The following is a 26,165-nucleotide window of genomic DNA, read 5'->3' on the forward strand; positions in this document are numbered from 1 at the left end:
GTCGACATGGCGCGCGCGAACGTTCCACTACACCGAGTGGCGCGCTACGAGCTTGTAGATCTGCTATTTAAAACCTTTGCTTCTGTAGAACGCCACAACGGTAAGGCCTTCCGGTCTGATTTTCATATGTTATAGAGCCCAGCAACCCCGGCCGACACCTCCAAGGCTTCCTGGGTGATGGCGAGGAGGAGGAGGAGGGCTGCCACGTCACCTCACAGTCCAACTGTCTGTGTACGCCTCTGCTGTGCCTGAGGGAGGCACGCGCGCACACACACGCACGCGCACACACTCACCTGCCCAGGCCATTGATGCCAGACGACCCTCGGGCCAGGCACTGCAGCCTCAGCCTCTCCACGGGATCTGAACTCACACACAGACGTCTCTTGGCGTCCAGCGCCATCTCTCGGTCGTGCCTCGACGTCCTGGCCATGGCTGAACACACAGAGCACATTAATATAATGTGTAACATTATAGTGGATGCAGTTAGCTTAATGCTAATTCCGATTAGCAAATATGACCAGATGGACACTGATGATACTTTTGGAATAAGAACCAAGTTCATAGACTAAGACTACGCCACTCTCAATGGGTGAGAGACCCGTATTCAGTATTTACTCTTGTAACCAAAATCCCCGTGCAAAGTACTTTATAGACGGACAGAGGCTTTTCTGTGTACAATCACTAGATCAACTTTATTCTCAATTTCACATAATACCGATAGCAAAACCTTCATAAATGTTGTATTTAAATTACTTGACCGGAGGGACAATATAGCACTTCTCATAAACACAGCAAACTGTTAAGATAATAAGATATAAATCACTGCAAACTGTTACGAGAATAAGATATAAATCACTGCAACCATCATGGCACTGCGGCTTATGTTGCGCACACAAAACACTTGCTGACTGTTAGTCAAAAGGTAAAAGCACACTAGAAGTGGGGAAGGGGGGTAACAACGGTCATTCAGTAAAATATACAGTACAGGGGGTTTCTTTCAATAAGGTTATATAAAATACTGGAGGCACTGAAGAGCATGGAAACAATTAAAAACAAAGTAAAACTGAGGAAAAGAGCAATGGCTGTCTGCTGACCACTCTGTGTCACCAGTTCAGCCTGCAATATACAACAGAGCAATTAGACACCGAGCACCCATCATAAGTACTCATTATAATATAAACATACTGGCAAGCCCATCTTCCTACCTCCTAGGCCCAAGGCACTTATACCCAGCAGGCAGGATTCAGGCTAGCCAGGTCTGGATCCGTTCTGACATTGTTCTACCATGAAATACCTCCTTTTATGATGAATTCCTGTTCTGTCTATAGAAGTGTCTATTTGTACGTCTCTAAATGTTTTGTTGATTTGAACATGGTGGACCCTATTGGAAACAAGTGTAATGCTTAATTGGGTCGTCCACTCACAGTTAACAGCCTTTGTATTGAGTTTGTGCTTGAAATGTACTGTAATTCTGCAAACTGTTAATAAATTCTTCAATCAATCAATCAAAACAGAAACAATATTAATTCCCCATCATAATAAATATGTGAATTAAAAGTATGACATAAGGTGGTTGCATGCCAAAGGGCTACCTTTGGCATGCCACCATAATCCACATTGAAGTGTGAGACTCATACCCGTGTTCTGTTAAATAGAATGTGTGGACACTGGGTCCAAGTGTAGTCTGCCCTGTACAGCCTAGCCCCACAACAGCACTAACAGTTTCTAGAAGCACAACAACAATAAGTATCTACAACTCTAAATCATACTAAATGCAACAGACTACAATGTGTAAGCCTTTGTTGTAACATACCTTGGTAAATTGATTTACACGGACGCGACGGGTGCTGCTGGGCACTGACGCTACATGCATTGCACACGACAGAATGAGAACAAACGTGAGCTTCATTGATCTCACGGGTCTCAAGCTACCGCTCTGCTCTGGGCAGGCAGCTCCAGGTCCTAATGTCCCACCTGTCACACATAGTTAGCTTCTTATCCATGCTACAGTACTTATACCAGATCACTCATTTAGTCCGTTTTTAGATCAATAATAAACATTACTGTATTCTGGTGACTGGTTTAGCACAATACAAACTCGGACTCATTACATAACATGCAAATCACACCACCACTCAATATAAAAATAAAACGTTGTCTTATAAAGCAGCATATACTTTGTTTACATTCAGACCCATGGCTTTGTACAACTAGCCAAAGTTGAATAATACATGTTCATATAGTTGTGAAACATTCACCATAAAAGCCAAAATCGCGACAGAGTCAGCTATTCATTCATTACCAACTATTTCACAGACCTTGATGTGACTGTTAGCTGTGATAAAGTAAAGTAAACAAAGTGATGTTGAATGACACGACACGAAACACACACACGTAGGATGTAGCTCTTCTCACAACATTGACGACACAGGTCGGTTCTTTATAAAACGGGCATTTATTGGGCATTCTTCTCATCCCTCTGCTGTTCCATGCCGTGAGAACTATGTTCACACAAAATAATAAACACATAAACAATCAACAAATTACGTCGCAATACATAATATTGATCAAACAAAGAAATACAAAACATGTAGAAATGCGCGATGCGCAGGTGAACGTGTCCGTCAAAACACCACAATACAACACAACAAAGATAACTCTCAAATAATAATACCTCGTTGGCCGCTTGTTGTGTAAAGAGGTTCTTGATGCTTCTTGAGTTTCATACAGTCCTTTGAATGTCCTTTTGACCGTGTTTAATAACTTTAAACAGTTCAAACACACTACTCTGCTGCGAGTGTGCTTCCTTGTGCAGACCAGAGTCTGAATGAGTGAGAGAAATGTTTGTACCACCTGTGTGCAATGCCAGGCAATCATGCATCAATCAGTCAATCAATCATGGTCCAGTGTTGCTACTGACAGACAGGGAACTTGGTTCTGCCTCAGAAAGTTATCATCACATCATGTTTACATTTTTAACCTCATATGAAATCAATTATGAACCACATATTTATTATTGTATCATGACATTATTATGAATTATGCTTTATGAACTTATGACCATGAATTGTTGTATTTTAGCTATTTTAGTCTTTTTAAAGTAAGCATTTTAATAGCAGCACTTACATAGGAAGTCAGAGAAACGAATCAAAGAAAAGACCGTCATCTGCCAGTGGAATTCAGAACAGCGCCACAGCCCATCCACATGTATGAAGGCATATGCCTCTCCCCTCCTCTCCTCTCTCTCCTCTCTTTTTGAATGAACAGACAAAACACAAAACACATGTTCATTAATGTTATTCTTCACAAACTAGACATTTTATTCATATTTAGAAAATGCAGAATCCAATGGCGTCGGTCTGGGCTCTCCACGCCGTTTGCAAAGGTCAATGGTCAGCAAAAAGACTGCCTCCTCTCTCCACAGAAGTGAAAACAGACAAAACACACCTTTAAAATATGTTCCCTAACCCTATTCTTCGCAAACGAGACATTTTATTCATATTTAGAGCGTCCCAAATTCAATGGGGCCGGTCTCGACTTTCCAGGACGTTTGCAAAGGTCAATGGTCAGCAAAAAGACTGCAACGGTGACCCTTTGGGCCAAATTCTTAAAAAAACGGGGTGATATATATTTTAAAAAATATGTAAGAACCTCCAATATCCATATTCAGGACATGTCGAATCCAATGGAACCGGTCTCGAATTTCCACGATGTTTGCAAAGGTCAAAGGTCAGCCGAAAGACTGCCACGGTGACCTTTGGGCCAAATGCCTTAACAATTAAGTGATAGATATTTTTTTAAATATGTAACACCCCCGATTATCCATATTCAGGCCATGGCGAATAAAATGGCGTTGGTCTCGATTTTGTGGGACTCTTACAAGCGTCCGATAAAGGGAACTACACTGCAATGCTAGGCCTCGGGTCAGATTTGAGGTTCCCGAGGTCGCAGAAAAAAACTCGGACCATCACGAAGATCGGCTCGTCGCCGCGATCGCAGAGGTGTTCGGCCCATCCCGAACAGACTTACGATCGTCGGCGTAGGCGCGCGTGAACGTCAAACTTTGCTTCACTGGAACGCCACGACGGTGAGGCCTTCCGGGATGATTTTCGGATATGTTATAGAGCTCCCGGAGACGCACGCATGGATCTATAGAACGTCCTCGGGCGACCTTTCTAAGAGGCACGGTCTCGTTTCACTTTTTCAGCCAGGACGCTGTTAGAGTCTATGGGTCTATGACGTGTCTGCATGCACAGAGCCAAAGTGAAGGACGTTTTGTACGACTGTCGGAGGCGTACGTCCGAGACACCTAACCGTTCGTCTCGGATGGCTCTCCGACATATCCGAACGTCGGACCGTGATGTTTTATCGTTGGCGCGTTGTCGCGCGTCAAAGTCGGCAATTTGTAGGCGTTCGTTCAAGGCTACCGCCGCGGCCGTATGTCCGTTTGGCCCGAAACCTATACGGCTGCGATCGGGGCCGCGACCCGGCCGCGGTGATGGTCTCGGATTTGTTCTGCGACTTTCGCGTCAAAGTCGCAAATTTCGAGGCTTTCGTGCAGGGCTACTGTCGCGACCGTATGTCTGTTTGGCCCAAACCCTATACGGCTGCGATCGGGGCCGCGACCCGGTTGCGGTAATGGTCTCGGATTTGTTCTGTCGAATTTCGCGACTTTTCTCGCTAACTTACTTTGTGGGAGCAGTTTATGCTAATGAAGGGCATGGTTCCGGCTACTTTGTGGGTGTGGGTTATGCAAATTTGATGGGCGTGGTTTCGGCTACTTTGTGGGTGTGGTATATGCAAATTAGTGGGTGTCACCCCGCCTACTTTGTGGGAGTGGTTTATGCAAATGAAGGGGCGTGGCATGCAAATTAAGGTGCGTGGTATGCAAATGAAGGGCATGTTTCGGCTACTTTGTGGGATTTGCTTATGCAAATTAAGGTGCGTGGTATGCAAATGAAGGGGAGTGGTATGCAAATGAAGGGCATGTTTCGGCTACTTTGCGGGATTGGTTTATGCAAATGAAGGGGCGTGACATGCATATGAAGGGGATTGGTTTATGCAAATGAAGGGACGTGGCATGCAAATTAAGGTGCGTGGTATGCAAATGAAGGGGAGTGGTATGCAAATGAAGGGCATGTTTCCGCTACTGTGCGGGATTTGTTTATGCAAATGAAGGGGCGTGGCATGCAAATGAAGGGGAGTGGTATGCAAATGAGGTGCGTGGTATGCAAATGAAGGGGCGTGGCATGCAAATGAAGGGGATTGGTTTATGCAAATGAAGGGGCGTGGCATGCAAATTAAGGTGCGTGGTATGCAAATGAAGGTGAGTGGTATGCAAATGAAGGGGAGTGGTATGCAAATGAAGGGCATGTTTCCGCTACTTTGCGGGATTGGTTTATGCAAATGAAGGGGCGTGGTATGCAAATGAAGGGGAGTGGTATGCAAATGAGGTGCGTGGTATGCAAATGAAGGGGAGTGGCATGCAAATGAAGGTGCGTGGTATGCAAATGAAGGGGCATGGCTCCGGCTACTTTGTGGGATTAGTTTATGCAAATGAAGGTGCGTGGTATGCAAATGAAGGTGCGTGGTATGCAAATGAAGGTGAGTGGTATGCAAATGAAGGGCATGTTTCAGCTACTTTGCGGGATTGGTTTATGCAAATGAAGGGGCGTGGTATGCAAATGAAGGGGAGTGGTATGCAAATGAGGTGCGTGGTATGCAAATGAAGGGGAGTGGCATGCAAATGAAGGTGCGTGGTATGCAAATGAAGGGGCATGGCTCCGGCTACTTTGTGGGATTAGTTTATGCAAATGAAGGTGCGTGGTATGCAAATGAAGGTGCGTGGTATGCAAATGAAGGGGAGTGGTATGCAAATGAAGGGGAGTGGTATGCAAATGAAGGGCATGTTTCCGCTACTTTGTGGGATTGGTTTATGCAAATGAGGTGCGTGGTATGCAAATGAAGGGGAGTGGCATGCAAATGAAGGTGCGTGGTATGCAAATGAAGGGGCATGGCTCCGGCTACTTTGTGGGATTAGTTTATGCAAATGAAGGTGCGTGGCATGCAAATGAAGGGGAGTGGTATGCAAATGAGGTGCGTGGTATGCAAATGAAGGGGCGTGGCATGCAAATGAAGGGGATTGGTTTATGCAAATGAAGGGGCGTGGCATGCAAATGAAGGTGCGTGGTATGCAAATGAAGGGGAGTGGTATGCAAATGAAGGGCATGTTTCGGCTACTTTGTGGGATTGGTTTATGCAAATGAAGGGGCGTGGCATGCAAATGAATGGGAGTGGTATGCAAATGAAGGTGCGTGGTATGAAAATGAAGGGGAGTGGTATGCAAATGAAGGGGCATGGTTCCGGCTACTTTGTGGGATTGGTTTATGCAAATGAAGGGGCGTGGCATGCAAATTAAGGTGCGTGGTATGCAAATGAAGGTGCGTGGTATGCAAATTAAGGTGCGTGGTATGCAAATGGGGTGCGTGGTATGCAAATGAAGGGGCGTGGCATGCAAATGAAGGGGATTGGTTTATGCAAATGAAGGGGCGTGGCATGCAAATGAAGGTGCGTGGTATGCCAATGAAGGGGAGTGGTATGCAAATGAAGGTGCGTGGTATGCAAATGAATGGGAGTGGTATGCAAATGAAGGTGCGTGGTATGAAAATGAATGGGAGTGGTATGCAAATGAAGGTGCGTGGTATGAAAATGAAGGGGAGTGGTATGCAAATGAAGGGGCATGGTTCCGGCTACTTTGTGGGATTGGTTTATGCAAATGAAGGGGCGTGGCATGCAAATTAAGGTGCGTGGTATGCAAATGAAGGTGCGTGGTATGCAAATTAAGGTGCGTGGTATGCAAATGAAGGTGCGTGGTATGCAAATGAAGGGGAGTGGTATGCAAAGGGGGTGCGTGGTATGCAAATGAAGGGGCGTGGCATGCAAATGAAGGGGATTGGTTTATGCAAATGAAGGGGCGTGGCATGCAAATGAAGGTGCGTGGTATGCAAATGAAGGGGCCACTCCCCTTCATTTGCATACCACGCACATGAAGGGCATGTTTCGGCTACTTTGTGGGATTGGTTTATGCAAATGAAGGGGCGTGGCATGCAAATGAAGGGGAGTGGTATGCAAATTAAGGTGCGTGGTATGCAAATGAAGGGGAGTGGTATGCAAATGGGGTGCATGGTATGCAAATGAAGGGGCGTGGCATGCAAATGAAGGGGATTGGTTTATGCAAATGAAGGGGCGTGGCATGCAAATGAAGGTGCGTGGTATGCAAATGAAGGGGCCACTCCCCTTCATTTGCATACCACGCACATGAAGGGCATGTTTCGGCTACTTTGTGGGATTGGTTTATGCAAATGAAGGGGCGTGGCATGCAAATGAATGGGAGTGGTATGCAAATGAAGGTGCGTGGTATGCAAATGAAGGGGAGTGGTATGCAAATGAAGGGGCATGGTTCCGGCTACTTTGTGGGATTGGTTTATGCAAATGAAGGGGCGTGGCATGCAAATTAAGGGGAGTGGTATGCAAATGAGGTGCGTGGTATGCAAATGAAGGGGCGTGGTATGCAAATGAAGGGGAGTGGTATGTAAGTCGTGGAGGGAACATGTACGTCATCGTGGAGGAAACATGTACGTCATCGTGGAGGGAGCATGTACGTCATCGTGGAGGAAACATGTACGTCATCGTGAATGGAACATGTACATCATCATGTAGGGAACATGTACGTCATCGCGACGGGACCATGTACGTCATCGTGAAGGGGACATGTACGTTATCGTGAAGGGGACATGTACACCATCGTGGCGGGAACATGTACGTCATCGTGGAGGGAACATGTACGTCATCGTGGAGGGAACATGTACATCATCGTGGAGGGAACATATACGTCATCGTGGAGGGAACATATACGTCATCGTGGAGGGAGCATGTACGTCATCGTGGAGGGAACATGTACGTCATCGTGGAGGGAACATGTACGTTATCGTGGAGGGAGCATATATGTCATCGTGGAGGGAGCATGTATGTCATCGTGGAGGGAGCATGTATGTCATCGTGACGGGAACATGTACGTCATCGTGACGGGAACATGTACGTTATCGTGAAGGGGACATGTGCGCCATCGTGGCGGGAACATGTACGTCATCGTGGAGGGAACATGTACGTCATCGTGGCGGGAACATGTACGTCATCGTGGAGGGAACATGTACGTCATCGTGGAGGGAACATGTACGTCATCGTGGAGGGAACATGCACGTCATCGTAGATGGAACATTTACGTCATCATGTAGGGAACATGTACGTCATCGTGGAGGGAACATGTACGTCATCGTGGCGGGAACATGTACGTCATCGTGGAGGGAACATGTACGTCATCGTGGCGGGAACATGTACGTCATCGTGGAGGGAACATGTACATCATCGTGGAGGGAACATGTACGTCATCGTGTAGGGAACATGTACGTCATCGTGGCGGGAACATGTACGTCATCGTGGAGGGAACATGTACGTCATCGTGGAGGGAACATGTACGTCATCATGTAGGGAACATGCACGTCATCGTAGATGGAACATTTACGTCATCATGTAGGGAACATGTACGTCATCGTGGAGGGAACATGTACGTCATCGTGGCGGGAACATGTACGTCATCGTGGAGGGAACATGTACGTCATCGTGGAGGGAACATGTACATCATCGTGGCGGGAACATGTACGTCATCGTGGAGGGAACATGTACGTCATCGTGGAGGGAACATGTACGTCATCGTGTAGGGAACATGCACGTCATCGTAGATGGAACATTTACGTCATCATGTAGGGAACATGTACGTCATCGTGAAGGGAACATGTACGTCATCGTGTAGGGAGCATGTGCGTCATCGTGAAGGGAACATGTACGTCATCGTGAAGGGAACATGCACGTCATCGTGGGGGGAACATGTACGTCATCGTGGAGGGAACATGTACGTCATCGTGAAGGGAACATGTACGTCATCGTGGAGGGAACATGTACGTTATCGTGGAGGGAACATGTACGTCGTCGTGGAGGGAACATGCACGTCGTCGTGGAGGGAACATGTACGTCGTCGTGGAGGGAACATGTACGTCATCATGTATGGAACATGTACGTCATCGTGGAGGGAACATGTACGTCATCGTGGAGGGAACATGTACGTCATCGTGACGAGAACATGTATGTCATCGTGGAGGGGACATGTACGTCATCGTGGAGGAAACATGTACGTCATCGTGGAGGGAACATGCACGTCGTCGTGAAGGGAACATGCACGTCATCGTGGAGGGAACATGTACGTCATCGTGGAGGGAACATGTACGTCATCATGTATGGAACATGTACGCCATCGTGGAGGGAACATGTACGTCATCGTGGAGGGAACATGTACGTCATCGTGAAGGGAACATGTACGCCATCGTGGAGGGAGCATGTACGTCATCGTGTAGGGAACATGCACGCCATCGTGGAGGGAACATGTACGTCATCGTGGAGGAACCATGTACGCCATCGTGGAGGGAGCATATACGTCATCGTGGAGGAAACATGTACGTCATCGTGGAGGGAGCATGTACGTCATCGTGAAGGGGACATGTACGTTATCGTGAAGGGGACATGTACGCCATCGTGGCGGGAACATGTACGTCATCGTGGAGGGAACATGTACGTCATCGTGGAGGAAACATGTACGTCATCGTGGAGGAAACATGCACGTCATCGTGGAGGGAACATGTACGTCATCGTGAAGGGAACATGTACGTCATCGTGGAGGGGACATGTACGTCATCGTGGAGGGAACATGTACGTCATCGTGGAGGGAACATGTACGTCATCGTGGAGGGAACATGTACGTCATCGTGAAGGGAACATGCACGTCATCGTGGAGGGAACATGTACGTCATCGTGGAGGGAACATGTACGTCATCGTGAAGGGAACATGTACGCCATCGTGGAGGGAACATGTACGTCATCGTGAAGGGAACATGTACGCCATCGTGGAGGGAACATGTACGTCATCGTGGAGGGAACATGTACGTCATCATGGAGGGGACATGTACGTCATCGTGGAGGGAACATGTGCGTCGTCGTGGAGAGAGCATGTACGTCATCGTGGAGGAAACATGTACGTCATCGTGAAGGGAACATGTACGTCATCATGTATGGAACATGTACGCCATCGTGGAGGGAACATGTACGTCATCGTGGAGGGAACATGTACGTCATCGTGAAGGGAACATGTACGCCATCGTGGAGGGAGCATGTACGTCATCGTGTAGGGAACATGCACGTCATCGTGGAGGGAACATGTACGTCATCGTGGAGGAACCATGTACGCCATCGTGGAGGGAGCATATACGTCATCGTGGAGGAAACATGTACGTCATCGTGGAGGAAACATGTACGTCATCGTGGAGGGAACATGTACGTCATCGTGAAGGGAGCATGTACGTCATCGTGGAGGGGACATGCACGTCATCGTGGAGGGAACATGTACGTTATCGTGAAGGGGACATGTACACCATCGTGGCGGGAACATGTACGTCATCGTGGAGGGAACATGTACGTCATCGTGGAGGGAACATGTACATCATCGTGGAGGGAACATATACGTCATCGTGGAGGGAGCATGTACGTCATCGTGGAGGGAACATGTACGTCATCGTGGAGGGAACATGTACGTTATCGTGGAGGGAGCATATATGTCATCGTGGAGGGAGCATGTACGTCATCGTGGAGGGAGCATGTATGTCATCGTGGAGGGAGAATGTACGTCATCGTGAATGGAGCATGTACATCATCATGTAGGGAACATGTACGTCATCGTGACGGGAACATGTACGTCATCGTGACGGGAACATGTACGTTATCGTGAAGGGGACATGTGCGCCATCGTGGCGGGAACATGTACGTCATCGTGGAGGGAACATGTACGTCATCGTGGCGGGAACATGTACGTCATCGTGGAGGGAACATGTACGTCATCGTGGAGGGAACATGTACGTCATCGTGTAGGGAACATGCACGTCATCGTAGATGGAACATTTACGTCATCATGTAGGGAACATGTACGTCATCGTGGAGGGAACATGTACGTCATCGTGGAGGGAACATGTACGTCATCGTGGAGGGAACATGTACGTCATCGTGGCGGGAACATGTACGTCATCGTGGAGGGAACATGTACATCATCGTGGAGGGAACATGTACGTCATCGTGTAGGGAACATGTACGTCATCGTGGCGGGAACATGTACGTCATCGTGGAGGGAACATGTACGTCATCGTGGAGGGAACATGTACGTCATCGTGTAGGGAACATGCACGTCATCGTAGATGGAACATGTACGTCATCGTGGAGGGAACATGTACGTCATCGTGAAGGGAACATGTACGCCATCGTGGAGGGAACATGTACGTCATCGTGGAGGGAACATGTACGTCATCGTGGAGGGAACATGTACGTCATCGTGAAGGGAACATGCACGCCATCGTGGAGGGAACATGTACGTCATCGTGGAGGGAACATGTACGTCATCGTGAAGGGAACATGTACGCCATCGTGGAGGGAACATGTACGTCATCGTGGAGGGAACATGTACGTCATCATGGAGGGGACATGTACGTCATCGTGGAGGGAACATGTGCGTCGTCGTGGAGAGAGCATGTACGTCATCGTGGAGGAAACATGTACGTCATCGTGAAGGGAACATGTACGTCATCATGTATGGAACATGTACGCCATCGTGGAGGGAACATGTACGTCATCGTGGAGGGAACATGTACGTCATCGTGAAGGGAACATGTACGCCATCGTGGAGGGAGCATGTACGTCATCGTGTAGGGAACATGCACGTCATCGTGGAGGGAACATGTACGTCATCGTGGAGGAACCATGTACGCCATCGTGGAGGGAGCATATACGTCATCGTGGAGGAAACATGTACGTCATCGTGGAGGAAACATGTACGTCATCGTGGAGGGAACATGTACGTCATCGTGAAGGGAACATGTACGTCATCGTGGAGGGGACATGCACGTCATCGTGGAGGGAACATGTACGTCATCGTGGAGGGAACATGTACGTCATCGTGAAGGGAACATGTACGTCATCGTGAAGGGAACATGCACGCCATCGTGGAGGGAACATGTACGTCATCGTGGAGGGAACATGTACGTCATCGTGACGGGAACATGTATGTCATCGTGAAGGGGACATGTACGTCATCGTGAAGGGGACATGTACGCCATCGTGGCGGGAACATGTACGTCATCATGTAGGGAACATGTACGTCATCGTGAAGGGGACATGTACGTCATCGTGGAGGGGACATGTACGTCATCGTGGAGGGAACATGTACGCCATCGTGGAGGAAACATGTACGCCATCGTGAAGGGAACATGTACGTCGTCGTGGAGGGAACATGTACGTCATCGTGGAGGGAACATGTACGTCATCGTGGAGGGAACATGTACGTCATCATGACGGGAACATGTACGTCGTCGTAGATGGAACATGTACGCCATCGTGGCGGGAACATGTACGTCATCGTGGAGGGAACATGTACGTCATCGTGGAGGGAACATGTACGTCATCGTGGAGGGAACGTCACCGTGGAGGAAACATGTACGTCATCGTGGAGGGAACATGTACGTCATCGTGGAGGGAACGTCACCGTGGAGGAAACATGTACGTCATCGTGGAGGGAACATGTACGTCATCGTGGAGGAAGCATGTACGTCATCATGACGGGAACATGTACGTCGTCGTAGATGGAACATGTACGCCATCGTGGCGGGAACATGTACGTCATCGTGGAGGGAACATGTACGTCATCGTGGAGGGAACATGTACGTCATCGTGGAGGGAACGTCACCGTGGAGGAAACATGTACGTCATCGTGGAGGGAACATGTACGTCATCGTGGAGGGAACATGTACGTCATCGTGTAGGAAGCATGTACGTCATCGTGGAGGGAACATGTACGTCACCGTGGAGGAAGCATGTACGTCATCGTGGAGGGAACATGTACGTCATCGTGGAGGGAACATGTACGTCATCGTGGAGGGACCATGTACGTCGTCGCGAATGGAACATGTACGTCATCATGTGGGGGACATGTACGTATGTTCCCGCTACTTTGTGGGAGTGGGTTATGAAAATGTGAAGGGCGTTGTTTCGGCTACTTTGTGGGTGAGGGCTATGCAAATTAGTGGGTGTCGCTTATGCAAATTAGTGGGTGTCGCCACGCCCTTCATTTGCATACCACGCACCTTCATTTTCATACCATGCCCCTTCATTTGCATATCACGCACCTTCATTTGCATACCACGTACCTTCATTTGCATGCCACGCACCTTCATTTGCATACCACGTACCTTCATTTGCATGCCACGCACCTTCATTTGCATAAACTAATCCCACAAAGTAGCCGAAACATGCCCTTCATTTGCATACCACTCCCCTTAATTTGCAAACCATGCCCCTTAATTTGCATACCATGCCCCTTCATTTGCATACCACGCACCTTCATTTGCATAAACTAATCCCACAAAGTAGCCGAAACATGCCCTTCATTTGCATACCACTCCCCTTAATTTGCATACCATGTGCCCCTTCATTTGCATACCATGCCCCTTCATTTGCATACCACGCACCTTCATTTGCATACCACTACCCTTAATTTGCATGCCACGCCCCTTCATTTGCATAAACTAATCCCACAAAGTAGCCGAAACATGCCCTTCATTTGCATACCACTCCCCTTAATTTGCATGCCACGCCCATTCATTTGCATAAACTAATCCCACAAAGTAGCCGAAACATGCCCTTCATTTGCATACCACTCCCCTTAATTTGCAAACCATGCCCCTTAATTTGCATACCATGCCCCTTCATTTGCATACCACGCACCTTCATTTGCATAAACTAATCCCACAAAGTAGCCGAAACATGCCCTTCATTTGCATACCACTCCCCTTAATTTGCATACCATGTGCCCCTTCATTTGCATACCATGCCCCTTCATTTGCATACCACGCACCTTCATTTGCATACCACTACCCTTAATTTGCATGCCACGCCCCTTCATTTGCATAAACTAATCCCACAAAGTAGCCGAAACATGCCCTTCATTTGCATACCACTCCCCTTAATTTGCATGCCACGCCCATTCATTTGCATAAACTAATCCCACAAAGTAGCCGAAACATGCCCTTCATTTGCATACCACTCCCCTTAATTTGCATACCATGCCCCTTCATTTGCATACCAGTCCCCTTCATTTGCATACCACGCCCCTTCATTTGCATAAACTAATCCCACAAAGTAGCCGAAACATGCCCTTCATTTGCATACCACTCCCCTTAATTTGCATGCCACGCCCCTTCATTTGCATAAACGAATCCCACAAAGTAGCCGAAACATGCCCTTAATTTGCATACCACTCCCCTTCATTTGCATACCATGTGCCCCTTCATTTGCATACCATGCCCCTTAATTTGCATGCCACGCCCATTCATTTGCATAAACTAATCCCACAAAGTAGCCGAAACATGCCCTTCATTTGCATACCACTCCCCTTAATTTGCAAACCATGCCCCTTAATTTGCATACCATGCCCCTTCATTTGCATACCACGCCCCTTCATTTGCATAAACTAATCCCACAAAGTAGCCGAAACATGCCCTTCATTTGCATACCACTCCCCTTCATTTGCATACCATGCCCCTTCATTTGCATACCACGCACCTTCATTTGCATACCACTACCCTTAATTTGCATGCCACGCCCCTTCATTTGCATAAACTAATCCCACAAAGTAGCCGAAACATGCCCTTCATTTGCATACCACTCCCCTTAATTTGCATACCATGTGCCCCTTCATTTGCATACCATGCCCCTTCATTTGCATACCACGCACCTTCATTTGCATACCACTACCCTTAATTTGCATGCCACGCCCCTTCATTTGCATAAACTAATCCCACAAAGTAGCCGAAACATGCCCTTCATTTGCATACCACTCCCCTTAATTTGCATGCCACGCCCATTCATTTGCATAAACTAATCCCACAAAGTAGCCGAAACATGCCCTTCATTTGCATACCACTCCCCTTCATTTGCATACCATGCCCCTTCATTTGCATACCAGTCCCCTTCATTTGCATACCACGCCCCTTCATTTGCATAAACTAATCCCACAAAGTAGCCGAAACATGCCCTTCATTTGCATACCACTCCCCTTAATTTGCATGCCACGCCCCTTCATTTGCATAAACGAATCCCACAAAGTAGCCGAAACATGCCCTTAATTTGCATACCACTCCCCTTCATTTGCATACCATGTGCCCCTTCATTTGCATACCATGCCCCTTCATTTACATACCACGCACCTTCATTTGCATAAACTAATCCCACAAAGTAGCCGAAACATGCCCTTCATTTGCATACCACTCCCCTTAATTTGCATACCATGCCCCTTCATTTGCATACCACGCACCTTCATTTGCATACCACTACCCTTAATTTGCATGCCACGCCCCTTCATTTGCATACCATGCCCCTTCATTTGCATACCACGCACCTTCATTTGCATACCACTACCCTTAATTTGCATACCACGCCCCTTCATTTGCATAAACTAATCCCACAAAGTAGCCGAAACATGCCCTTCATTTGCATACCACTCCCCTTCATTTGCATACCATGCCCCTTCATTTGCATACCACGCACCTTCATTTGCATACCACTACCCTTAATTTGCATGCCACGCCCCTTCATTTGCATAAACTAATCCCACAAAGTAGCCGAAACATGCCCTTCATTTGCATACCACTCCCCTTCATTTGCATACCATGCCCCTTCATTTGCATACCACGCACCTTCATTTGCACATACTAATCCCACAAAGTAGCCGAAACATGCCCTTCATTTGCATGCCACGCCCCTTCATTTGCATGCCACGCCCCTTCATTTGCATACCACGCACCTTAATTTGCATACCACACCCCTTCATTTGCATAAGCCAAACCCACAAAGTAGCCGGAACCACGCCCCTTAATTTGCATACCACGCCACTCCCACAAAGTAGCCGGAACCACGCCCCTTAATTTGCATACCACGCCACTCCCACAAAGTAGCCGAAACCACGCCCCTTAATTTGCATACCACACCCCTTTGTTTGCATAAGCACTCCCACAAAGTAGCCGGAACCACGCCCCTTCATTTGCATAAGCCACTCCCACAAAGTAGTCGAAACCACACCCACAAAGCAGGTGGGACGCAGCCCACTAATTTGCATAAGCAAAATGTGAGGTGTGTGTATGTGTGTGTGTGTGTGTGTGTGTGTGGGTAGTAGTAGTAGTAGTAGTAGTAGTAGAAGTAATACAACATACGAGATGATGCCTGATCTTCTGACATCCATAGTTGGTTGACTGGATGGCGTTGTCCTCACCTGGAGAGAAATGCCCCCGGAATGATCCATCCATCCATCCATCCATCCATCCATCCATCCATCCATCCATCTATTTATTTATTTATTTATTTATTTATTCATTCATTCATTCATTCATTCATTCATTCATTCATTCATTCATTCCCCCCGGAAATAAATAAATAAACAAGGATAATCATCCATCCATGTGTGACAATTGTTTGACACACATCATGTCATGTCATGTCATGTCAAGTCATGTCTGTCTATAGCAAGAGGTGGGGGGGGGGGCCCGCCAAAGCATATTTTAGACTGATTCAGTATTGACCATATTAAGCCAGGTATCACGGCAGACAGCACTAATATAATAAACAAACGTGAACGGAGCACTGCTGCCAACATAGTACACGCATATAGTGGCCATACTGGCATACTCACCATAGCCTGGTCAAGGTTTCCCCTTGGTGGACGTGTCATTTCCAACTATTGCCACCGCGAGAGCCCCGGGAGCGCGTCCGGGACGGCGGCCCGGTTCGAACGAGATTCCCCCCGTCCGAAACGGACAAGGGACGGCCGAGATAGGGCCGGGGACCCCCGCGGACCCCCTCCGCGGACCCCCGGCGGACCCCCTCCGTGGACCCCCGGCGGACCCCCGGCCCTATGGAGGGGCCGGGATTGATTTATCCTTAGTCCTTGTCTTGACTTTTGACTTGTTGACTAAAAGGGAAAGTGTGATTTATTTTTGATTTATCTCAGTCCTTTGACTAAAAGGTAAAGTGTGATTTATTTGGATTTATCCTTATTATTGTGAAAGAGGTCCCCCAAATGTAAATTATTAATTTATTATTATTATTTTAATAATTATTATAAATGTGCAAAAAAAAAATATATAATTTATTTTACATGATTTCCTCTGATAAATCCTAGTAGTAAAAAGTAGTAGTAAGGTTGAAATCGTTTTTTTGCAAGTAGAAATTAATCCGGGTTTCATTCATTCATTCCCCCCGGAAATAAATAAATAAACACGGCTAATCATCCATCCATGTGTGACAATTGTTTGACACACATCACGTCATGTCATGTCTATCTATAGCAAGAGGTGGAATTGACGTCAGATCTTCTACACAAAGCAAAACAAAAGGGAGCAGTGCACCACCCTGTGGCACCAACTGGCACTGCTGACTGTTACAAGTTGACAGTGGATTATCTTGGATTATGTCCGCCAAAATACATTCCAATGGTACATTTACTTGACCAAAAGGTAAAGAGTGATTTATTTGGATTTATTTATTCTGGATCCTTAGTCCTTGGTCCGAGGTCACGAATCTTGACTTGTCTCGAACCAGCGTCCTCTCACACCATCAGCAACTGCCAGAACCACTGAGCCATCGTGGAATACTCTTAACCATGGATTTGGGGTAATTTTATCTTTTTGTTTTTTTGGAAGGGAAGACAAAAAAAAATAAAGTCTATTTTACCAATGCAAAGGGTGAAATATTGTCATAATGTACGTTGTGTTTGTTTTGGAAAGGAAAAACTGTTTTAATGTACTTTTTACTGACGTTAGGGTAGATTTTGTTTAACAGTACTTGTGAGGACTCTCTCTCTCACACACACACACCAGAGACTGGCAGCTGATTGGCTCATTCATGGTTGCCAGGTTGGTGGCTGTCAGGTTGTCTAATGCCTGCTGCATTGTGTGTGTGTGTGTGTGTGAACCAGCTACACTGGCATTTAAACACATTCATATTGTAACTGTTGCCACTATAGGTGATATAGTTTGCTTTATTCCTAAAAGGTACAAGTTCATAATGAAGAAGTTCATAATTAAGTCACATTTACGTTTAAAACATTATTTTTCAAGTTGTAATGCTTTTATTTTGAAGAGTCAAAGTCATGTTCCGTGTCTCCTTTGGTCTGCTCATGTAAATTGGGTACACAGGTTTTTTGTGTAAGCAATCAAGCCACAAGCAGCAAGCAGCAGCAGGGTGCAGCAGCTCCGTTTGCACTGGTCACACAAAGAGACTAAGTTACAAGAGACTGTCATAAGAAAGGTTATAAGGACCTAAGACTGAAGAGATTCCCTTCTTTGTTATTTGCACGCAGCCAACGAGGTATTCGTTTTACTTTATTTTACTTTGGTAAAATGTTTGCATCTACATGCTGTGCATGTCATGTCGTAGAAGAAGAAGAAATGTTGGAGTTTGGAAGCGCTCGTTTGTATTAAGGGGTCGCGCTGCTGCCTCCTGCATTATGTGCAAATGCGAAACAGATGCATGCAGGGACGTTCAGTGACTTACGACGAGCGCTTCCAAACTCCAGCACTTAGAAAAAGAATCACTTGCACAGAATTTCTTGACAGAAAGTAGCTCATAACATGTCTACGGGGGATTTTTATGAAAAACAAGCTTTGCAGATTGAAAGAGAATAATTCAAGCTTGGACTACAGCTGCAATGTTGGTGAGTTTAACGTCGTTTAAGACAAGGAGATCGCAAACGCAAAATGATGAGTGGGGAGTGAATGGAGGGTATTGCAACTCTAGATTCATCCCATTATAAAAAAATCTAGAGTTGCAAATTGCGGCTATTCAAGGGACTGAAATGAGTTTGCTGCCAAAAACACAACACTGCATGATGTCACCTCAGCCGCGCTGTGTGTCAAGACATTTTATTAGCAACTACACACACCTGTCTGAGGTTGCTTGCCTCCAAAACAATTAAAGGGATTATGACATTAAAAAAAAGTGTTTGTAATTTTTCTTAATTTGTTAAGTTTACTGAGCTCAATTGCACCCAAAAAAACTGAACTTTTAACATGCAGTAGTATGTGCATGGTCTGGGGTTTTCTGGCTCAAACAAGTGCTCAGAGTTTTTTGCGGTTTGTGCTGTCACAGCCTGCAAATCCCATAGATGGCAATGGGATTTGCCAGCAGATGTCACTGTTTTCACAGTTTTGCCTGTTTTCATTGCAGCTCAAAAGGCTTCCAACCCCCAGAGAAAACTCCAGACCAGAGAAAATCCACTGAATGTTCAAAGTTCAGGTTTTTTGGGTGTAATTGAGGTCATACAACCTAAAAGAAAAAATATATATATGTTTTTTTTGTTTTCCAGAGCAACCAGAGCCCACATTACTCGTCACGCGCCCCAACGGCACAGAGCTGACGGTTGTGTCCTGCTCGGCGGTGTCCCGTCCCGCTCTGACAGTAACTCTGGAGGTTCCGTGCACACATTTAGGCTCTTCAAGCTACAGCAGCGTCCACTCAGTCAACGCCGACGGTACCGTCACAGTGAGCAGCACTGTCACACTGGACGGCTTCTGTAGCAGCAACACTACACAGGTCCACTGTGTGGTCACTCTCTCCTCTGGCCTGGTGAAGGAGGTGACCCGTGTCATTTACTCTGACAGACAAGGTGAGAGACAGGGACGTGCACACACAGACATCAAAGGGGGCTTCAGCCCCTGCCCTTTTACCCGTCTGTAAAACAACTGCCCCTCTCCAGACCACGAATGCAGCATTTACTATGGTGAAAGAAATGCAAAATGCCACTCCTTTCCATGCCATACCGGAAGGCGGCATTCAGGACAATTGCTTTTTTCCGAAGTCTCCTGAACTTGGAACGTAGCATTTTGCGTTGAACAAATTTGTTTCGAAATCCATGTCGTACACCGCATCTCCAGTAGCTAAAGATTGCAGGGTTGCGCCCCGAAAATAGCTGATATACAAGCTCTCAACGCATCGCAGTGCGACGCATTGTGAGCTTGTAGATCTGCTATTTTCGCAATTTTTGTCCAAAAGTGCCCTCTTACAGGATTTCAGCCCCTGCCTCTCTACTCCCGTTTCGAATGGGATCAGTGTATTGAAACGGGGAAAATCAGGTGCAATCAGGCCTTTCAATAGACTGAGTAGACGTCTACCCGTCTACTCAGGTGCTCAGTAGGTTGATTCCTTCCGATTGTGTCGGTTGATCTGTGCAGTTTAATGCATCGCATGCAGCTACTGGAGCTCAGTAGGTGATCATTCCTTTCAATGCAGCCGTAACATCGAACATGCACTGCTCCCGTGCTTGCGGTTATGTTTAGGTTAGGATTAGAGATGCACTGCTCCCGTGCTTGCGGTTATGTTTAGGTTAGGATTAGAGATAGGGATAGTAATTTCGGAACAAGGAACCTTCTGACTAACGACACGGCACCGCTCCAGTAGCTGCATGCGATGCATTAAACTGCACAGATCACACAATCGGAAGGAATCAACCTACTGAGCACCTGAGTAGACGGGTAGACGTCTACTCAGTCTATTGAAAGGCCTGATTGCACCTGATTTTCCCCGTTTCAATACACTGATCCCATTCGAAACGGGTGCTCTCTAACACTCTCTGCACGTGCCTGGTGAGAGATGGATTTAACGCAGCACTATGTAACTTTCCCCCTCTACCCCGGATTTGAACCCGGTTTCCTGAATGTCGGATCCCACAGCAGTGTTTGCATAGTGCTTAAGACAAAGGGAAATACTGAGAGAACGCACATAAGCATGTCCAATCATATCGACGCTGTACTCGACTATTGTTTTCCCGAGCAAATTACGTAGTATATTTAAATGAGTCTATATCATTACGCCGAAGCGCATTGGTCCTCCCTTTTTGTAATGCTCTTTGCCATGACTTAAACTTATAATAAAGGCTTTTTTCACCTCACTGGAACAGAGTGCCTTGGATCCTCTTCTTTATTTTCATGTTTTAACCTCGCCAACGAGCACCTGCATTCAGTTCAACAAACAAAGGACCACGGCAGCGCTCCCTTCTTCTATTCAACGTATAGTCTATATCATTGATTGATTGATTGAAAATGTTATTCACAGTATACAGAATGGGTGCATTTCAAATGAAAGCACAAGTCAATACAAAAACTGCCACGAGGACGAAACCATGACGTGTTTACATCAGGGTCCTCCACTTTCAATTCATCAGAACATTTAAATACATATATACGTCTATGAAAAACAGGAAATCATCATATAAAGAAAGTATATGACCCCCCCCCCCCCCCCCCCCCCCCCCAGTATGGGGGGGGGGGGGGGGTCATTGACCTTCATTGATTATGTACAGTAGATAGGTAGATATGTTACTAATTAATTAGTATTATTTTGTTTTGCAGATCTGTATGAGACATGTGAAGCAGATCAGAGAGGTTGCAGTAAGTTATTTTATTTTAATCAAGTGCATGCCTGTTTGATCCATGAGTGTATCATTGTAGGACATATAACTCTCATCTTTCCTCACCAGTTATCATGGTTATTTCCATTGGTGTTGCTGTAATCATCACAACCATCGCAGTTGGATTAGTCTTCAGACATAGAAAAAAAGAAACAAGGTAATAATCAGAATTTTAAGACCTTTAAATGAAATGTAAAAGGGACCATTACTGCATCAAACATAATGAACAAACTATATATAAAAAGTAAAACTGGTCAAACATTGGCCAAATTGTAAAATAACCATTGTGAAAATAACCTCCAACCCCAATGCAAGGCGTTGTGAGCTTGTAGATCGGCTATTTTCACAATATATAATTATGTGGAACTGAGTCAAAGTAAATGTAATGCCTCAACTCCTACAATTCCAACTGCGAGCTTGTCAGGGTTGGAGGTCGACCCCCCAGTTCAAATATAATTACTTTGGAGGGAACCCGGCCTGAAACGTTTGAGAAACACTGGACCCTGATGAAGAAGACCATGTGGGTTGGACATAAAGTTATTAAATTAAACTTTATTTTGGATTTATTTTTGCCTTTCTGCATCTGAACATGACAGTATAGGCCTACTGACTGTTGTTTAAAGATGGAGTGCCACAATTTTTGTATTTTTCCAGTTTTTCATGTGTCTATGAGGTGACAGTACTTCATTAGACACCCTGGAGTCGTTTTTATGTGCAATGGTGTATTCACTTTGTATTTAGGGTTTCTTCCTGGAGGCTGAACCCTTGACAGTCAAACGGGCCAATGAAATGAACAGTAATATAATGATATCACACTATCAGCCCCTCCCTTAACCCCTCCCCCTTTATCATACAACTACAGCTGTGGGTGCGGCTTCAGTTCAGGTGGATCACCACCCATCACCACCCACCAGTCAAACCAGGCATACTTAATGAACTGGTGGGCGTGTCCACATAAAAGCATGATTTTAACAAATACTGTACACTTTTTGGAAAAAGTTCTTCCTCCTTATATTAGAAATAATACCTGATGATCATGTTTTAACCTCTCCTGTATAGGTCAACCAATGACGGCGAAATGAAACAGATTCCCCAAGAGTTATAAGACAGTTAAACACCAGACTACTCTGTCCATCTGTCTGTCCATTGGTGTACCTTCTAGGCAATCATGCTCCATTTTGAATGACGACGTGTTCAGCCCGTTTTTCTCCCTCGTTTATTTCTGGGACAAAGACGCCTTTCGTCTCTGACAACATTGAACCCCCAACCCCATGCTATTTGACCGGGAGGTGAATATGAATGCAGTTATACTGGACTTTGTTGTGTTTATGTTATGTGTGATCTCTAGTTCAGCATCACATTAATATCTCATTCAGAAGTTAGGTCTACTGTCGCTGTGTGTTCATTTCTCTTCTCCCTTTCTCTGCATCTGTGTTTAGCATTAAAGACTGCATTTCACCACTGGAAGAAACTGCAGTCACTCAATGCTAATAGTATTTGTAGATATAGCAGTAGCACAAGTAGAAATTTGCACTCTATGGACAGAAGAATAACCAAGTCTGTGTGTGTGTGTGTGACTGGATTGTTGAATTCCTACAATGACCATAATTCAGTCAGACAACTCACGAATAGATTTTGTGTTTACTTTTATTCTTTTTTACAGGTTAATACAGACAGGCAATTCAGTCAAAACAGTTCCGTTTTTTTCCCCCTCCCCTGTACCGCACCCCCCTCCCCCCGTCCAGAGACAGCAAACAGATGCAAGGATAGATTATATATGCACAAAATGTATATAGAGAATAGGATAGCACACACATACACAGATTAAAACAAAATACAAAAAACAAAACAAAACAATAAAGGCACTCACAAATAGATTTAACCAATATTTATTGTAGAATGAGAATGAGAATAGTGTGCATATGATATTTGACTTGGCGTTCGGCTCTACTGCATTTTCTCCCTGCTCGGCGCAATTAAACACCATCATAAAACATTAAGAGCAGGGAGATAGATATACAATAAAACCCCAAGGGGAGCATAAATAACAGAGCCCACTGGTGGTGCTGGTTCTTAAGCTCTGCGCAGCTTAAATTCCGAGTTTTTAGACAGCTGGTGGATGGAAAAGAAGCTCCACCTCCGCAGACTTTTTGCGCGACGGCCAGATTCCCGGGTTTTTTTCATAGTGCCGACACCTCTCCAGAAGTGTAATTTTGAGAAAGAGAGATCTGATGTCGGCCCTCACCCGCAAACATTTCTATCGACTGTGGCAAGGACAATCACGGGCGGGGCCGGACCAGGCTCCAATCACAATATGCTAATAATATATACTAATATAATAATAGTAATAGTAATAGTAGTTGGAAGCTATATTTCACAATGTCACCCAAAAAGAAGGGGCCGCCTCCCAAACCAGTCGAGCAACAGATCACGGAACTCGAGGTTCAGCTGCACACGACAAAGAAGCTGAGGAACTTAGTGCAGCTGGGCCGGGACCGCTCGGCCGATGGCCTGGCCCAGGCCAGGAGGCAGGTCTCCAAGGACGCCCTGAGGACCAAGGAGGCTGAGCTGGAGGAGGCCGAGCTGGACCACAAGGCGCTCATCGACGAGTACAACGTGCGCATCGACCAACTGAATGCCGACCACCAGGCCACCGTCGCCGAGGAGAGGGCACGGTGCGCACGGACCGGCGAGCACATGCAGCGCGAGCACGACGAGCTGGAGACCCAGCTGCGCGGCTGCATCCGGGAGCTGAAGGAGGAGCGCAGGGAGCAGCACCTCGCCTGCGAGGCGCTGGAGAGCGAGCTGCACCGCAAGCACGAGGAGGAGAAGGCCGAGCTGCGGCGGCGGTACGCCGAGCGGGTCCGCGACACAGACGACAGGTACAAGGTGAAGGAGCTGACGCGGGAGCGGCTGCAGGACCTCCGCAGGCGGAGGGAGGTCAGGTGGCAGGAGGAGCAGTTCAACTTCCGCATCTCCCTCCTGCTTGGGGAGTTCCGGGAGATCCGGGCCCAGTACAACATCGTCAAGCACCAGACGGTGCACCAGCTGAAGGAGCAGGTGGACCATCTGCGGGGCGTGGCGAAGCAGCGCGAGGAGAAGATGGCCGAGGTGGTGGAGCAGAACAAGGGGTTCGCGGCAGAGCTCCGCAAGCTGCAGGCCAAGGCGGACGCGGATGACCGCTCGTTCCAGCAGCAGGTGCGCGACTACGAGAACGAGATGGCCAAGATGGCGACGCTGCGCGCGCGCATCCGGGCCAGCGCCAAGGATGCCACAAGGATCGAGGCGGCGCACCAGGAGCTGCTGCAGGTGTACAACGTGGCCAAGGTGGAGAAGGCGGAGCTGGACAAGAAGTACATGCTGGCCCTCCAGGAGATGCAGAAGGTCCTGTGTCTGAGCGGCCCCGTCAAGATGGGAACGGGGAACGCGGCGTCGTCCCCCATCGTATCGCCCCCGGGCATGGTTCAAATGATTGGGGAGGTTTGACTCAGTATAAAGAAGGATAGAGACTGAACTGGCGTGAAGCTTCCCCCCCCCCCCCCCCCAGTGGCATTTTGAAGCACCCGGAAGAACCGTCTCAGAACGTCTACTTCCGCATTTGACCACCACATTTTGGTGGTCAAATGCGGAAGTGCAACCGAGCGCTCAATGTTAAAGCCCAGCTGCACGGGGTTTCCCGGTGATGAATTCACGGGTCCGCCTGTAGTCCCTCCTCTTACCACTAGGGCCCAGTGCTTCAACGTTGAAGAGCCTCACTGGGGCCTTGGGTTTGACCGCACACACACACACACACACACACACACACACACACACACACACACACACACACACACACACACACACACACACACACACACACACACACACACACACACACACACACACACACACACACACCCCTCCTAATTAACAATCGGATCCTCGGACCAAATGAGTTAAAAACAACAGGTCAGGGTTTAAAGTATGTATATATCCTTCCTGTCTGTAATATTCAAAAAATAATATTGCCCATATCCATGCACTGAAGACTGAAGTGGACCATACCATTTCTTAACATTAATATTACTACTACTACTAATAATAAAATTATAATAATGAAAACAATAATAATCACAATATAATCACAATAATAATGTTAGCGCCGTTCAAGAAACGCAAGAAGACGCTTTTATTACAGTAAAACAAAGAAAACAATACAAAACTATAGCAGTTCAAAGCCTAGGTTTGAGCAGATGCCTTTTTGTGGCGGAATCGAATGAGTTCAGCGTCGGCGGCGTTTCAAGTCTATGTCGGGTCAAAGTTCCCGAGGATGGCGGCCGCCGCAATGAAGGCTCTGTTGCCAAAGAAGTTTCCGGAGTCTGAGAGTGAGGGCCGGAGTCTGGATATGTTTCATTTCAAGGTGGTCGAAGGTGTTTTTGGCGATGGATTTTAAATGTGACTGGAAGGACAGGGTGGAATCCAAGCATGACGGGTTGCAGATGGCTGGAAGATTGGGAGATACTAA

At 46.8% G+C, this 26,165-nt stretch overlaps 2 protein-coding genes across 2 annotated transcripts; both read left to right on the forward strand.

Moving 5' to 3' along the window:
* Nucleotides 1–18,790: 18,790 nt before the first annotated feature.
* LOC306918628 (uncharacterized protein) lies at nucleotides 18,791–22,880 on the forward strand. The gene is made up of 5 exons (XM_079531518.1): nucleotides 18,791–18,910; nucleotides 19,562–19,861; nucleotides 21,603–21,641; nucleotides 21,731–21,818; nucleotides 22,721–22,880. Exons 1-5 carry the CDS (start codon nucleotides 18,847–18,849, stop codon nucleotides 22,764–22,766), a joined length of 537 nt encoding a protein of 178 aa, XP_079387644.1. The 5' UTR covers nucleotides 18,791–18,846; the 3' UTR covers nucleotides 22,767–22,880.
* A 1,160-nt stretch (nucleotides 22,881–24,040) lies between these two features.
* On the forward strand, nucleotides 24,041–25,147 carry LOC306918636 (dynein regulatory complex subunit 4-like; the record flags this gene model as incomplete). The annotated part of the gene is made up of 1 exon (XM_079531527.1): nucleotides 24,041–25,147. One exon carries the CDS (start codon nucleotides 24,041–24,043, stop codon nucleotides 25,145–25,147), a length of 1,107 nt encoding a protein of 368 aa, XP_079387653.1.
* Nucleotides 25,148–26,165: the final 1,018 nt, after the last annotated feature.

Source organism: Electrona antarctica, assembly GCF_951216825.1.
Source record: "Electrona antarctica genome assembly, contig: scaffold_158, whole genome shotgun sequence".
In the NCBI taxonomy this organism is placed as follows: domain Eukaryota; kingdom Metazoa; phylum Chordata; class Actinopteri; order Myctophiformes; family Myctophidae; genus Electrona; species Electrona antarctica.